General features: G+C 45.4%; 1 protein-coding gene across 1 annotated transcript in view; it reads left to right on the top strand.

The window, feature by feature from the left end:
• NUP160 (nucleoporin 160) overlaps nt 1–12,116 on the top strand; it is an 89,280-nt gene that overhangs the window by 43,916 nt on the left and 33,248 nt on the right. The window contains exons 13-16 of the mRNA XM_082270243.1: nt 3,386–3,556; nt 5,012–5,111; nt 10,438–10,603; nt 11,679–11,806. Of these exons, the coding sequence (XP_082126369.1) occupies nt 3,386–3,556; nt 5,012–5,111; nt 10,438–10,603; nt 11,679–11,806 (565 nt within the window). The remainder of the gene's footprint in view (nt 1–3,385; nt 3,557–5,011; nt 5,112–10,437; nt 10,604–11,678; nt 11,807–12,116) is intronic.

Consider the following 12,116-nt stretch of genomic DNA (forward strand, 5'->3'; position numbering starts at 1 on the left):
CGCTTATATTTCAGGTCTTGTATACTAAAATTCAGTCCTTGTACTCGGCGCATGGTGTATGATTAATCCTCTGTTTTTTCTAATAAGTGGACCGGTGTGGTTATCTTTTCTTTGGAAGAGTTGGATACAAAAAGCCATATCATCAGTCTCCTGACAAGGGGAGGAGTGATGTCTGCAGTTAAAAACATAGTTTTGAACCCTGTTTCTATTATTTTCCTTTTTTTTTTTTTTTTAAAGCACAAACTTTTGTGTCATTACCTGTAGGGATGCACCGAAATGAAATTCTTGGCCGAAGCCGAATAATAATAAAATGTTTGGCCGAAGGCCGAATACCGAACGCGGTGTTTCACATTTTTTCCATTTATTTTGCCAATTTTTTGTCCTCTCTTGTCCTCTCGTGTCTCTCTCTCTCTCTTGTCCTCTCACTCTCTCTCTCTTGTCCTCTCATGTCTCTCTCTCTCCCTAAATGTTACTGTAGGAATGGGATTCAGTGCACACTGCAGCCTTGTACCATAGGGTTAATGTTAGTGACACTGTAGGGATTGGGAAGGATGCTGGGAATGGAAATCAGGAAGCATGCAGGCAGCCTTGTAAATTTTAATTGCAGATACAGGGCACTGGGCAGGTCAGGTTTAATGTGGTAACATCAATTACTCAGTGACAGACAGTCAGTCAGTGTCAGTGTGGACTCGATCAGATTATACAGTCTCTCATAGTGGTGGTAGTAGGAGGCTGGAGGTGGACTAGTAGGAGCCTGGAAAGGAGCACAGCCGCATGCATACATTACTCACTCGTGCACTGCAGCCCGCCCCACACATTCAGTGAGTCTTACTCTCCTCCCTAGTTTTTTCAATGGCACATTCAGGAAGCCAATCACTCCGTGAGTAGCGGCACAGCGGAACCAATCAGGTGTGCAGGCACACGTGATTGGTTCGCTGTGCAGCTAATCACGGCGTGATTGGCTTCCTGAATGTGCCATTGAAAAAACTAGGGAGGAGAGTAAGACTCACTGAATGTGTGGGGCGGGCTGCAGTGCACGAGTGAGTAATGTATGTATGCTCACCGCTGAAGTGTCCCGGCTTCACGGAAGTCTGTGAGTCCTCCTCCGAGTCCCTTCCCCCTGTAAATATCGTGACCTCGGCGATATGAATATCGCCTACGGCCACAGAACGATAGTCGATATCATATCGACTATCGTTCAGCCCTATTATTCGGCACAAAATTATTCGGCCTTTTGACTTATTTGGCCGAACACCGAAAGTGCTATTTTTTCTATTTTCGGCCGAATAATGTTCGGCCGCCGAACATTCGGTGCATCCCTAATTACCTGCTTCCCCATCTCCCCCACCCTTCTTATTCATCCATGGTCGCATTATGCTCTACTGGTAATATAGAAAAACTTTCATGATTGAGGCGTCTGGTAGCTGTTTATGGATTTTGGTGTCTAAATCAAATGCAGAACTGTGCCAGAAAGCTTCCGAGTAGCAGTCAAGCCTCAGTTGTCAATCTTCACACTATTATGTTAAGTTTACACTTATGGCAACACTTGCCACCCTTTTGAGTGTTCCACTGTGGATTTCTTTTCAAAGGCATTTGCTAGGTGGTGTGGCGGCGATTTGTCACCTACTCGCCACCCTGTTTAACGCTGTAAAGCCTGCAACACTGCATCACAAACAACATGTGACTAAATTCACCTGGCCAGATTGGGTTTGATGATGGTACAGCCCACCAAACCCATCAGGGTATAATTTTTAATGCCTTTGCAGCCTCTGGGGGTTGGTCCCCCACTGCAAAAGTTAAAAAGCCCTTTCAGAGAAAATTTGAATCCCAACTCTACTTCTATAGGAAGTATAGAACTATAGGAAGGATATTCCAATAGGAATATTTTTTTACTTGTATTGGTTTGTCTTTATGTAAATGACTTTTAACTTTTTTTTTTTTTTCTTGGATTGAATAAAAAGTATGTATTTTATACAATTTTGATGACCGTCTATACTCGAGTATAAGCTGACTTTTTCAGCATGTTTTTTATGCTGAAAAAGCCCCCCTCAGCTTATACTTGAGTCACGGTCTCACTTACCTGTTCTCCAGTCAGTGCGCATCCGCCGCCGCTCGGCTATTCCCGGGCAGACTGCGAATGCGCGGTGACGTGTTGGCGCCGTGCGGCGCCATTTTTAAATGTAAAATGTCTCACCGAAAGGTAAGTTCGAATTCTCCGCAGCCCCTGCATCTTCTGTACAATGCCTGCAGCACTGCATCTCCTGTACCGTCTCCTGTGCCATGCCTGTACCATCTCCTGTGCCATGCCCACAGCCCCTGCACCATGCCCGCAGCCCCTGTTTTGGGTCCCGTGGTGGTCCAGTTGGGTCCAGTAGCTGCTGCATTTCCCACCCTAGGCTTATACTCGAATCAATAACTTTTCCCAGTTTTTTTTTTTTTTTTGTGGTAAAATTAGGTGCTTTGGCTTATATTCGGGCCGGCTTATACTCGAGTATTTACTGTATCCCTCCTTTGCATCCTCAAAAGTCCAATTTTGTTTCTCTTTTTTTTTTTTTTTTACTTCTACCTTCTTCCGCTCTGTGAATGGGCTGCAGTCTAAGGTTTTTGTTTCTAACCTTTTTCAGAAACCTTCAGGACAGTCATTTGGCTCTTCTTTTTAGGTGGTCTTCTAGGGATGGGTGATCTATGCCAACGTCATCATATGCATGAATATGCTGTGAATAAAGGCTGCTTTGATGTTGCCTGCCAAAATGGTGGGCCTATGATGCCATGCAGCCATAGTATCGCCTAAAACTTTCAGGTCGAGTGATGCTGGTAATCATTAAACCCAGAATACAAAGGATATCTTGCAACCAAAACTTGCTACTGGGCATTGCAGCTGAGCTGTTTTTTTTTTTTTTTTTTTTTTTTTAATCTTTGTCTTTGAGGGCCCTGTTTTTAGTTTACACAATTTTTGCCTGGAGTTGGGCTTTAAATCAGGAGGAAGACTAACATGACTGCCCTGTGGCAACATCATTATAGAGGGGAGAAATGGCTTCTCCAACCACTAGCGACTTGGGAGTTCACAATAGATACAAAGGTATGTTTACCCCACCCGCAAGTAAGGGGGAGACAAATGGAGGCACATTTAGCTATCAAGGACGTAGAAGAGGAGAGGAAACAGCCCTAAGTTAAAAATTACCATTGTGCTTTACCAGGACCTACAATTTTTAAAAATAAATTAAGAAGCAGCAGTAGCTGTGCTGCCGTAGCACTACAAGTTGTGTGGTTTTTTTTTTGTTTTTTTTTAATATACAGTGTATGTATATAGAATATTTTAGCCATATTATAAAAATATTGTATACTGCATATAATAAAAATTTAATTTAATGTTCTGCTTTTTTAGTTGCACAGTCACCTCACAGAGTACGAGATGTCCCAGGAGGAGTTCCGCCAATTGCAAGTGGAGTATTGGTCAAAGTTTTATTCATGCTGCTTGCAGTATCAGGAGGAGCTGTCCCGTCCCCTTGCTTTAATGGTGCACCCTTACACTGGCATGGTCTGCCTGCTAAGAAAGGTGAGTCTTAATAATACTGTGGTAATAGTAATCGCCTTTAGAACACAGCAGATTGCTGCTGTATTAGAAATCAGAGAGAAAGTCAATTGCAAATAGAGTATGGTGTGCAGGTTGATGTATTTCAGACATGCTCTTTTGAAGTAATTAAAAATTATTTGTGGTTTAAAGTGATGTTAACCACTTGCCGACCGCCTGCCGCAGTTTAACTGCGCCAGGCTGGCTCGGCTGCAAGAACAGATTGTAGTACTACGTCGGTCGCGCGCATGGTACTGGGAGGGACGAGCGAGCACGCTCTGCGGCGTGCTCCTGCCCCCACTAGGCAGCAGGGATGCCGGTGGCCGTGATTGCTGCCAGCCACCTGCGATCGCTCCTCGCTGAGAGAAAACAGTCGGCTGTTGTAAATACAGCCGACCGTTCTTCTCTCTGAAATGTTTACAGAGCGCGTGTGATCCTTCTATATAGGCTCGCAGGTGTCTATAGTCATTTTGAAAGCCCCTCCCCCCACAGTTAGTAAACACTCCCCTAGACTCACATTTAACCCCTTGATCACCCTGTAGGTTAACCCCTTCCCTGCCAGTGTCATTATTACAGTAACTGCATATTTTTAGCACTGATTACTGTAGTAATGTCATTGGTCTGATCACCGCCATTACTAGTAAAAAAAATAAATAAAAATGACAAATCTTTCCCCTAGTTTGTAGACGCGATAACTTTTGCGCAAACCAATCAAAATACGCTTAAAAAAAGGACGTCAATTTTTATTTTGGCATATCGTCTAATCGCAAAAAATGGCCTGGTCAATAAGGGGTCAAATCCTTCCGGTCCAGAACTGGTTAAAGGCAAAAGATTTTTCTGTAAAAAAAAAAAATAATAATAAACTTGTTTTACTTGCCTGCTCTGTGCAGTGGTTTTGCACAGAGCAGCCCCAATCCTCCTCTTCTCCTGTCCCCTGCTGGCCTCTCCTTCCTGTTGAGTGCCCCCAGAGCAAGCAGCTTGCAATGGGTGCACCCAAGCAGGCGGGCTTCCGTGGCACTGCTTTGGGTTTCCCTTCAGACATGAAGCCCTGGCTCGGCCCGCCTTCTCTCTCTCTCCTCATTGGTTCACAGGCTGGGATTGACTGGAACCAATGATCTTGTGCACATCGCTGGTTTGAGATGGAGCTTGGGTATTCGGGGGGGGGGGGGGGGGGTTCTGCTGCACACGTTTTTTTTTTTTTTTTTTTTTTCACCTTTCGTGCATAGAAGGTAACAAACCTTCTGCCTTTAGAACCATTTTAGGTGATGTTTTCACATTTCATTTCCTGAATTAAAAAATTGTGTGTTTGTATTTTTTTTTATTTTTGCTGTCAGCCAAGGAACCTTTACATCTTGAAGCAATGTTCTCAAACTGAGAAATGCAGTAATGCTTAATTAATTTAAAGCCAATTTTAACGTTGTTCTGTTCTTCCCTCTACAGGGATTTGTGTCCTTCTTGGCTCCCTGCTCTTTGATGGATCACTTGTATCTCTTGCCAACAGAACACTTGCTTACAGAAGATGAAAGTGTCATCTCAGATGGTGAGATCAATATCTATTAAAGGCAACATGTCATGAGAGAGATGTAGGCTGCAACTGCCTATGTCACGTGTAAATGCTTTAATGTTCTGACTTGTTGACCTGGAACAAGTGTAGACAAAAGGAACGGTTACCTTTCTGACTTGCATTTGCTTTATGAGTGTTTTGGTTCTTTGAACCAGGAACATTAGTGCTTGTCACAGTATGGAAAGTAGTTCATTCAATTGGAAGCCAGCACTGGTAGACTCCACATTTCTCTTATGACTGGCTAATTTTAAAGATGATCTTTTATTCTAATTTAGTAGTACAAATAAATGGCAGTGGTATTCAGGTGTGAGCCTATTTCTGTCTGTTGGTGATAAATTTTCTTTTATTTTCTTGTAATTGCAAAGGAAAGTTGCAATTGTCCGATGCTATATTTTTGTTTATAAGACAATACTGTCCCAAAATTTAGACCTAGATCCATTTAGTTCAGGAGTGTGGCAGACCGTTTTTGGCACTCTCTAGCTTGGGTGGTGAGTCTCTGGGGGTATCTATACTTCCTCTGCTGTATACAGCACTGTGGGTGCGCTGATTCTTGTGGTGCCCCAGCGGTGCACAGGGGGGAGAGGCCTCCTGTTTAAAAAAAAAAAAGTTTTCTTTGCTGAGCAGCGCAGTTCCGTTTAACCCCCTCATGGTCATGGCGTGCGTTTCACTACCCGATCCACTCCTGGAAGCTGCGGGACCCTCTGGGTCTCAGTCTGCCCTGGCAGCCGTGGAGACAGCCCTGCAGTCGCTAGTAGCCAAGGTAGATATGGCTCTGCAAAGGAGGCTTGGCAAAAAGCACCCCCTGCCTTCACCTGTATCCTCTGCTTCCTCAGATTCAGAGGTGAATTTGGCCGCCACGGATGAGAGTCAGCCCACTGGGTCTGAGTCGAGTGCTCGAATAGTGAGGATGAGTCCTCCTCCTCTGCAGACGCACATGAAAAAGCTCTGATGGGGGCCCTGATTGTGTCAGTACAGAAAACTTTAAAGTTGGAGGACTGAGCTGCAGCTAAGTCGGCGATGCCGGTGCAGTTTGGCACCCATAAATCTTCCAGGGTGACTAAGGTGTTTCCCTATTTTGACAAGATTGTCACTACTCAGTGGGGTTCCCCGAAACGCATGGTTGGAATGCATAAACGTTTTGCTAGGAGATATCCCTTTGAGGAGTCTCTTCTGAAGAAACTAATGGTTCCACTGTCGGTGGATTCTCAGGTTTCCAGGCTAAATAAGGCCACGCTTTTGCCGGTGGAGGATTTCCCATCTTTTAAAGACCCCGCCCACTAAAGAGCTGAGGATCTGGTCTGGTATCTCTTCATAGTGGCTGGTTCAATTTTGAGACGGGTGTTTGCTATCACCTTGGTATCCCAGACTTTAACGGAATGGGCTAAGATTTTGCGCCAGGATCTGGAGGGGAGTCCAAACCCTTCTGAACTGGCTGACCGGACAGATCAGTTGATCCAAGAGTTACAGTATATTTGTGATGCATCCCTGGATGCGGCCCCTTTGGGCGGCAGGGTTTCGGCGACTGTAGTGGTCCCTCGCCGCATGATCTGGTTGAAGTACTGGTCGGCTAACCAGGCTTCTAAAAAGGTGCTGACTGATCTTCCTTTTGTAGGTGATCGTCTGTTCGGTGCCTCTTTGGAAGAGATCATTAAGTGCCTTACGGGAGGCAAGAGTACTTTGCTTCCGCAGGATGCTAAGGGCAAGGAACCTGGTCGTAAGCGGTGTCCCTTCTTTTCGGCTCGCAAGTGGCACTTTTGTCCGTCTGGATCGCAGGAAAATGGCTCAAGATCCATTGGTAACTTTGCGGTATGCTCCAAGAGGCCCTAGAATGGTAAGTACAAAACGGGCACTTCTGGTTCCACAGACGAGCCTTCCCCAGCCTGAAAGGGCGCCCTCTCTCGCTTCTGGGGTGGGGGGACGTCTTTGCTTCTTTCCGTATCTGTGGACCTTGCTCATTCAGGACAAATGGGTCCACAAACTGATTTGGTTCGGTTACAAGATCGAGTTTCTGTCCTTGCCTTTGGCAAGGTTCTTTCCTTCGGCAAGGTTCTTTCCTTCCAGCTTACGCCTGTTTCCAGAACGGCTACAGGGCTTTTATGGAGCAGTGCAGGACCTGTTAGCACAAGGAGTTACTGTGCCAGTTCCAGAGTCGGAACGTTTCCAAGGTTTTTATTAAAATCTGTTCACAGTTCCCAGGGAGGAAGGCAAGGTTCGTCCAATCTTGGATCTCAAGGCTCTGAACCACTTTGTGCGGGTTCAGAAATTTTGAATGGAGTCCATCCGCACAGTAGTAGCTTTTCTTCATCAAGGAGATCTGCTGGCTTCTATTGATCTCAAGGACGCTTACCTTCATATTCCAATATATATTGAGCATCAGTGGTTTCTTCATTTTGCCGTGGGCGAGGATCACTTTCAATTTGTGGCGTTACCTTTTTGGTCTCGCCTCAGCTCCTCGGGTGTTCACAAAGGTGTTGGCCTTGTTACGGCAGAAGAGGATTGCGGTACTAACTGGACGATCTGCTTCTGCGTGCAGTGTCTTCCTCGGCTCTAGAAGCCGACTTGGACATTACAGTGCAAACTCTGCAGGAGTTCGGGTGGGCACTGAATTTTCAGAAATCAGCACTGTCTCCATCCACAAAGCTGGACTACTTGGGTCTGACGCGGGACTCAGCGAAAGCCAGGGTGTTTCTTCCTCAGGCAAAACTTTTGAAGCTACAGGATGCTTTTCGTCTCCTTTTGTCCAACCATCGATCATCACTCAAGACTTGCATGCAAGTGCTGGGTCTGATGGTCTACACCTTCGAGGCGGTTCCGTTTGCGCAGTTCCACACCAGACCCTTGCAAAGGGAGATTCTGATCAAATGGAATCTGCCGTCGTTGGACAATCTGTTCCTGTTGAGTCGGGGTTCAAGGGAGTCTCTCCTATGGTGGCTTCCCTGGCCCTACGTCTGGGAAAGTCCTTTCTTCCCCTGTATTGGACTGTAATCATCACGGATGCCAGTCTGTCCGGATGGGGAGGTGTCTTGGGAGAGTGTTCTGCGCATGGTTTCTGGACTCTGGAGGAGTCCAGGTTTCCGATCAACATCCTGGAAATTCAGGCAATCAGACTTTGTCTGTCTCAATGGATGGATCGTCTGCAGGGACGCCCTGTACGGATACAATCGGACAATGCTACGCCTGTGGCATATGTCAATCATCAAGGGGACACAAAGAGTGTCCTGGCGGCCCAGGAAGTGGCCAGCATCTTGAGGTGGGCAGAACATGTTCCGGCCCTCTCTGCTGTGCACATTCCAGGGGAAGAGAATTGGCAAGCGGACTATCTCAGTCGGCAGATGTTGGATCCAGGAGAATGGTCTCCTTCATCCGGAGGTATTTCATCAACTGTGTCTTCGGTGGGGGACCCCTGATGTGGACCTGCTGGCTACCCGTCTCAACAGGAAGGTGCAGAGGTTTGTGTCAAGGTCTCGGGATCCTCTGGCAGACGCTCTGGTGGCCCCTTGGGGTCAGTGTAGTCTGATTTACGCCTCAACTCCAATACAACTTCTGTCAAGACTTCTACGCAGAATCGAGGTAGAAGGAATTCCAGTCATTTTTGTGGCACCAGACTGGCCTTGACGGTCTTGGTGCGCAGGCCTGGTAAGGCTGGTAGCAGACGTCCCTTGGAAACTTCCTCTCAGGGAAGATCTTCTGTCTTGGGGACCAATCTTCTATCCTGCTTTACTGTGTCGCTGGCTTTAATGGCCTAGCTATTGAAAGCTAGGTGCTGAAAGACAGAGGGCTGCCGGATTCTGTGATTTCTACGCTGTTGAAAGCTAGAAAATCTACCTCCAGTAAGGTTTATCATCCAGTTTGGAAGGTGTTTTTTTTTGTGTCTCCCCTGTTGGAGTTTCTATAATTAGGTGTAGATCAACGTTTGGCTGTGGGCACCATCAAGGGCCAGATTTCCGCCGTGGCTATTTTTTTTTTTCAAAGGCAGCTGGCGGCGAAGTCCTTCGTTCACACTTTTGTGCAGTGAGTTCGCCATCTGGCTCCTCTGGAACGATCCCTGGTACCTCCGTGGGATCTCAATTTGGTACTATCTGTGCTTTAAAAGCCTCCTTTTGAAAATATTTGAGAACTTCCTCTGCTCACTCTGTCTCAAAACGTGGCTTTCTTAGTAGCTATTACTTCCACAAGTCGTGTGTTGGAGTTGGCTGCGTTGTCCTTTCGGTCGCCTTACTTGGTGATTCATAGGGACAATGTTGCGACCCTGTCAAGCGTTCCTTCCTAAGGTTGTCTTGGGGTTTCATTTGAATGTAAGGCATTGTGTTACCGTCCCTAAGTCCTAAGCTGAGACATCCTAAAGAAATTGCCTTGCATACCTGGTCGTGACTGAACAGATTAGAAAATCCGATTCTTTATTCTTACGGATGGACCTCGTAAGGGGCAGGTCGCATCTGCTGTGACCATTTCCAAGTGGATCAGGCAGACGGTGGTGCAGGCCTACTCCATTAAGGGTCACGTTCCTCCTTTCCCTGTTAAGGCGCATTCTACGAGGGCGCTTAGTACCTCCTAGGCCTTCCGTCATCAGGCATCAGTGGTTCAGGTGTGCATGGCGGCTACATGGTCGTCTGTAAACACATTCACAAAATTTTATAAGATGGATGTACTTGCAGCTTCGGATGCGGTATTTGGCTGCAAAGTTTTGCGGGCTGCGGTTGCAGAGGCTTCCGCTTCTTGAGGGTGAGAATTTTTCCTGGTGGTGAGCTCCAGTTGTTCCTATTTGGGCTCCTGTTGTTACCTGGTTGGCTATGTTTAGCCTTGTTGGGAATTCTGCGTTTGCTGTGTTTTTTCCCACCCCTAATGTTGATACTGCTTTGGGACATCCCAATGGTCTGAAGACTTGAAGCTGTGTCTGTCAGTGAACGAAAGAGAAAACTGGATTTTTGTCTTACCGTGAAATCCTTTTCTGTGTGGTTCAGTGATGGACACAGCATCTGTCCCTCTTTGGGGTAGAGTTATATGTTCTTCCGACACTGCTTGTTACAAACTGGAGTCCTACAGCAGGAAGTGATTTTATACCCTCTGGGACAGCCCAAGGAGCGTAACCAAAAGTTTCCGCCTAGTCCTACTCCTAGAGAGAGCATAAAGCCCAATGGTCTGAAGACTTGAAGCTGTGTTCGTCAGCGAACCTCAGAGAAAAAGATTTTACAGTAAGACAAAAATCAAGTTTTGCCAGTCTTGCAAAACCCTTTCAAACCAAGTTACTCTCAATCCAAGCTTTTACTGTAAAAAATCTTTTTTTATTTTATTTTTTTTACAGATGTGGATGTTGCTAGTGACACAATATTCCTGATGCATTGCTTGCGTATGATTGGGGATTACATTTCCTTCGATATGGCGTACATGATTGAATCTGCATGCTGCCATCAGCAGCCCCCAGAGAGAGTTGCTGAAAGAATCTTGGAAGAAATGATTGCCAACGATGTGTAAGATTTGTTTTATTTTTATTTTGTGGTTTTGACTGAGTTATTGCAAGGTCAAATAAAATTTATAGACAGGCAATGAGAAAGATTTGAAGGAGTGAATCTGGAGTCCTAAATTGGCTGTAAACCTCAGACATAAAATATGAAAAAAAAGCAAATCCCAAGTGTGTACTTGTCTTGATTAAAAGCACTTGTGTCATTTCTGTCTCTGCTATCAGCATTAATAATTTCTGACAAATTCTCCTGACACCAACAGAAGAAAGGTTGACGGGAGGGATCTCCAATTGATTGACAACCTCAGCTCTGTTCCTGTTAGCTGGGCGGGAAGGGGGGGACGTGTCTCTTCCATCCAATTATGTCTCAGACTACTTCTTACCGAGCTCTGCAGAGTGTTTTTCCCCTTTTTTTTCTGAACTCTCAGACAAGCTTATAAATTCAGCACTTTGAACAGATGTAGAGAAGACAGCAGATAGACAGGTATAACTTACGTAGGAGGACTTGTTTCATCTCTGTGTATCTCCTGAGGCCAGTCACTTCATTGAGTATATGTAAGGGTTTACAACCACTTTAAGAACTAAAACTCTGCCTTGTAAGCTGTGGGGATGAGCTTCCTTACCAAAGCCTCAGTGCAAACTAAGTTTGGGCTGCAGGGAAAAGGTTGTCCACCCATCCATGGAGTTGGTGGGTGGGAGCTGACATTTATGCTCCTGCAGGCTTGCAAGTGTACCTGGAACAAAGGAGGACCTAAACCTGAGCTGAGAGCAGGATTTATCCCAACTGTTAAATAGCCCGTGGTCCATTTTGTCCCCCAGTGAGTGTACAGAGAAATTGATGTCTTGTCAGATAAGAGCATTGAAGGTCTGAGGAGAACACCGGGTCAGTTGAGGCAATCTAAGAACCTCACATTTGACTAATTGAACTGCTTTGAAAGGTGATATTTATAACAAAGGTAAATGTTTTCTGCTGTGGCTAGGTAGGCAGTGTGTTGTATTTTCCTTGTATTGCTTTGCAGACATCAAAGAGCCATATAGCATCTGAAGTTTAAATCCGCATGTTCATTTTTGTTTTTGCTTTGTAGGGAGAATGTCATGGAAGACATTCATAATAAACTGCAAGACATCAGAAATCCCCTCCAGGCCATCAATAATCTGCTTCGAGAGATGGACTACGAGACTTCTGTTGACATAGACCAGACCATGGACCTCGGTTAGTTTTAATTTGTGCAATGATTGACAACGAACAATGATCACCTCACTTTGCCACAGTTGTGAGAGTGGGAGCCAAATAACTGTATTCCATTGTTACAGCCACTAGTGGTTTATGCTTTGAATGTAGTGGTTCTTATTGGAAGAACATAGCAGTATAAGCTGTCTTAGCACAGATTTGCCCTTTTTTTTATTTTATTTTTTATTTAGCACACAGGTTTAGAGATGAGATGTTGCACTAATTAACTCCTTGCATGGATTCCAGTTATTCATTTTTACCTTCCATCGTTCTACAAGATTTAACTTTGCAT

The sequence above is a fragment of the Pelophylax lessonae genome, assembly GCF_965119305.1.
Source record: "Pelophylax lessonae genome assembly, chromosome: 10".
Taxonomy (NCBI): Eukaryota; Metazoa; Chordata; class Amphibia; order Anura; family Ranidae; genus Pelophylax; species Pelophylax lessonae.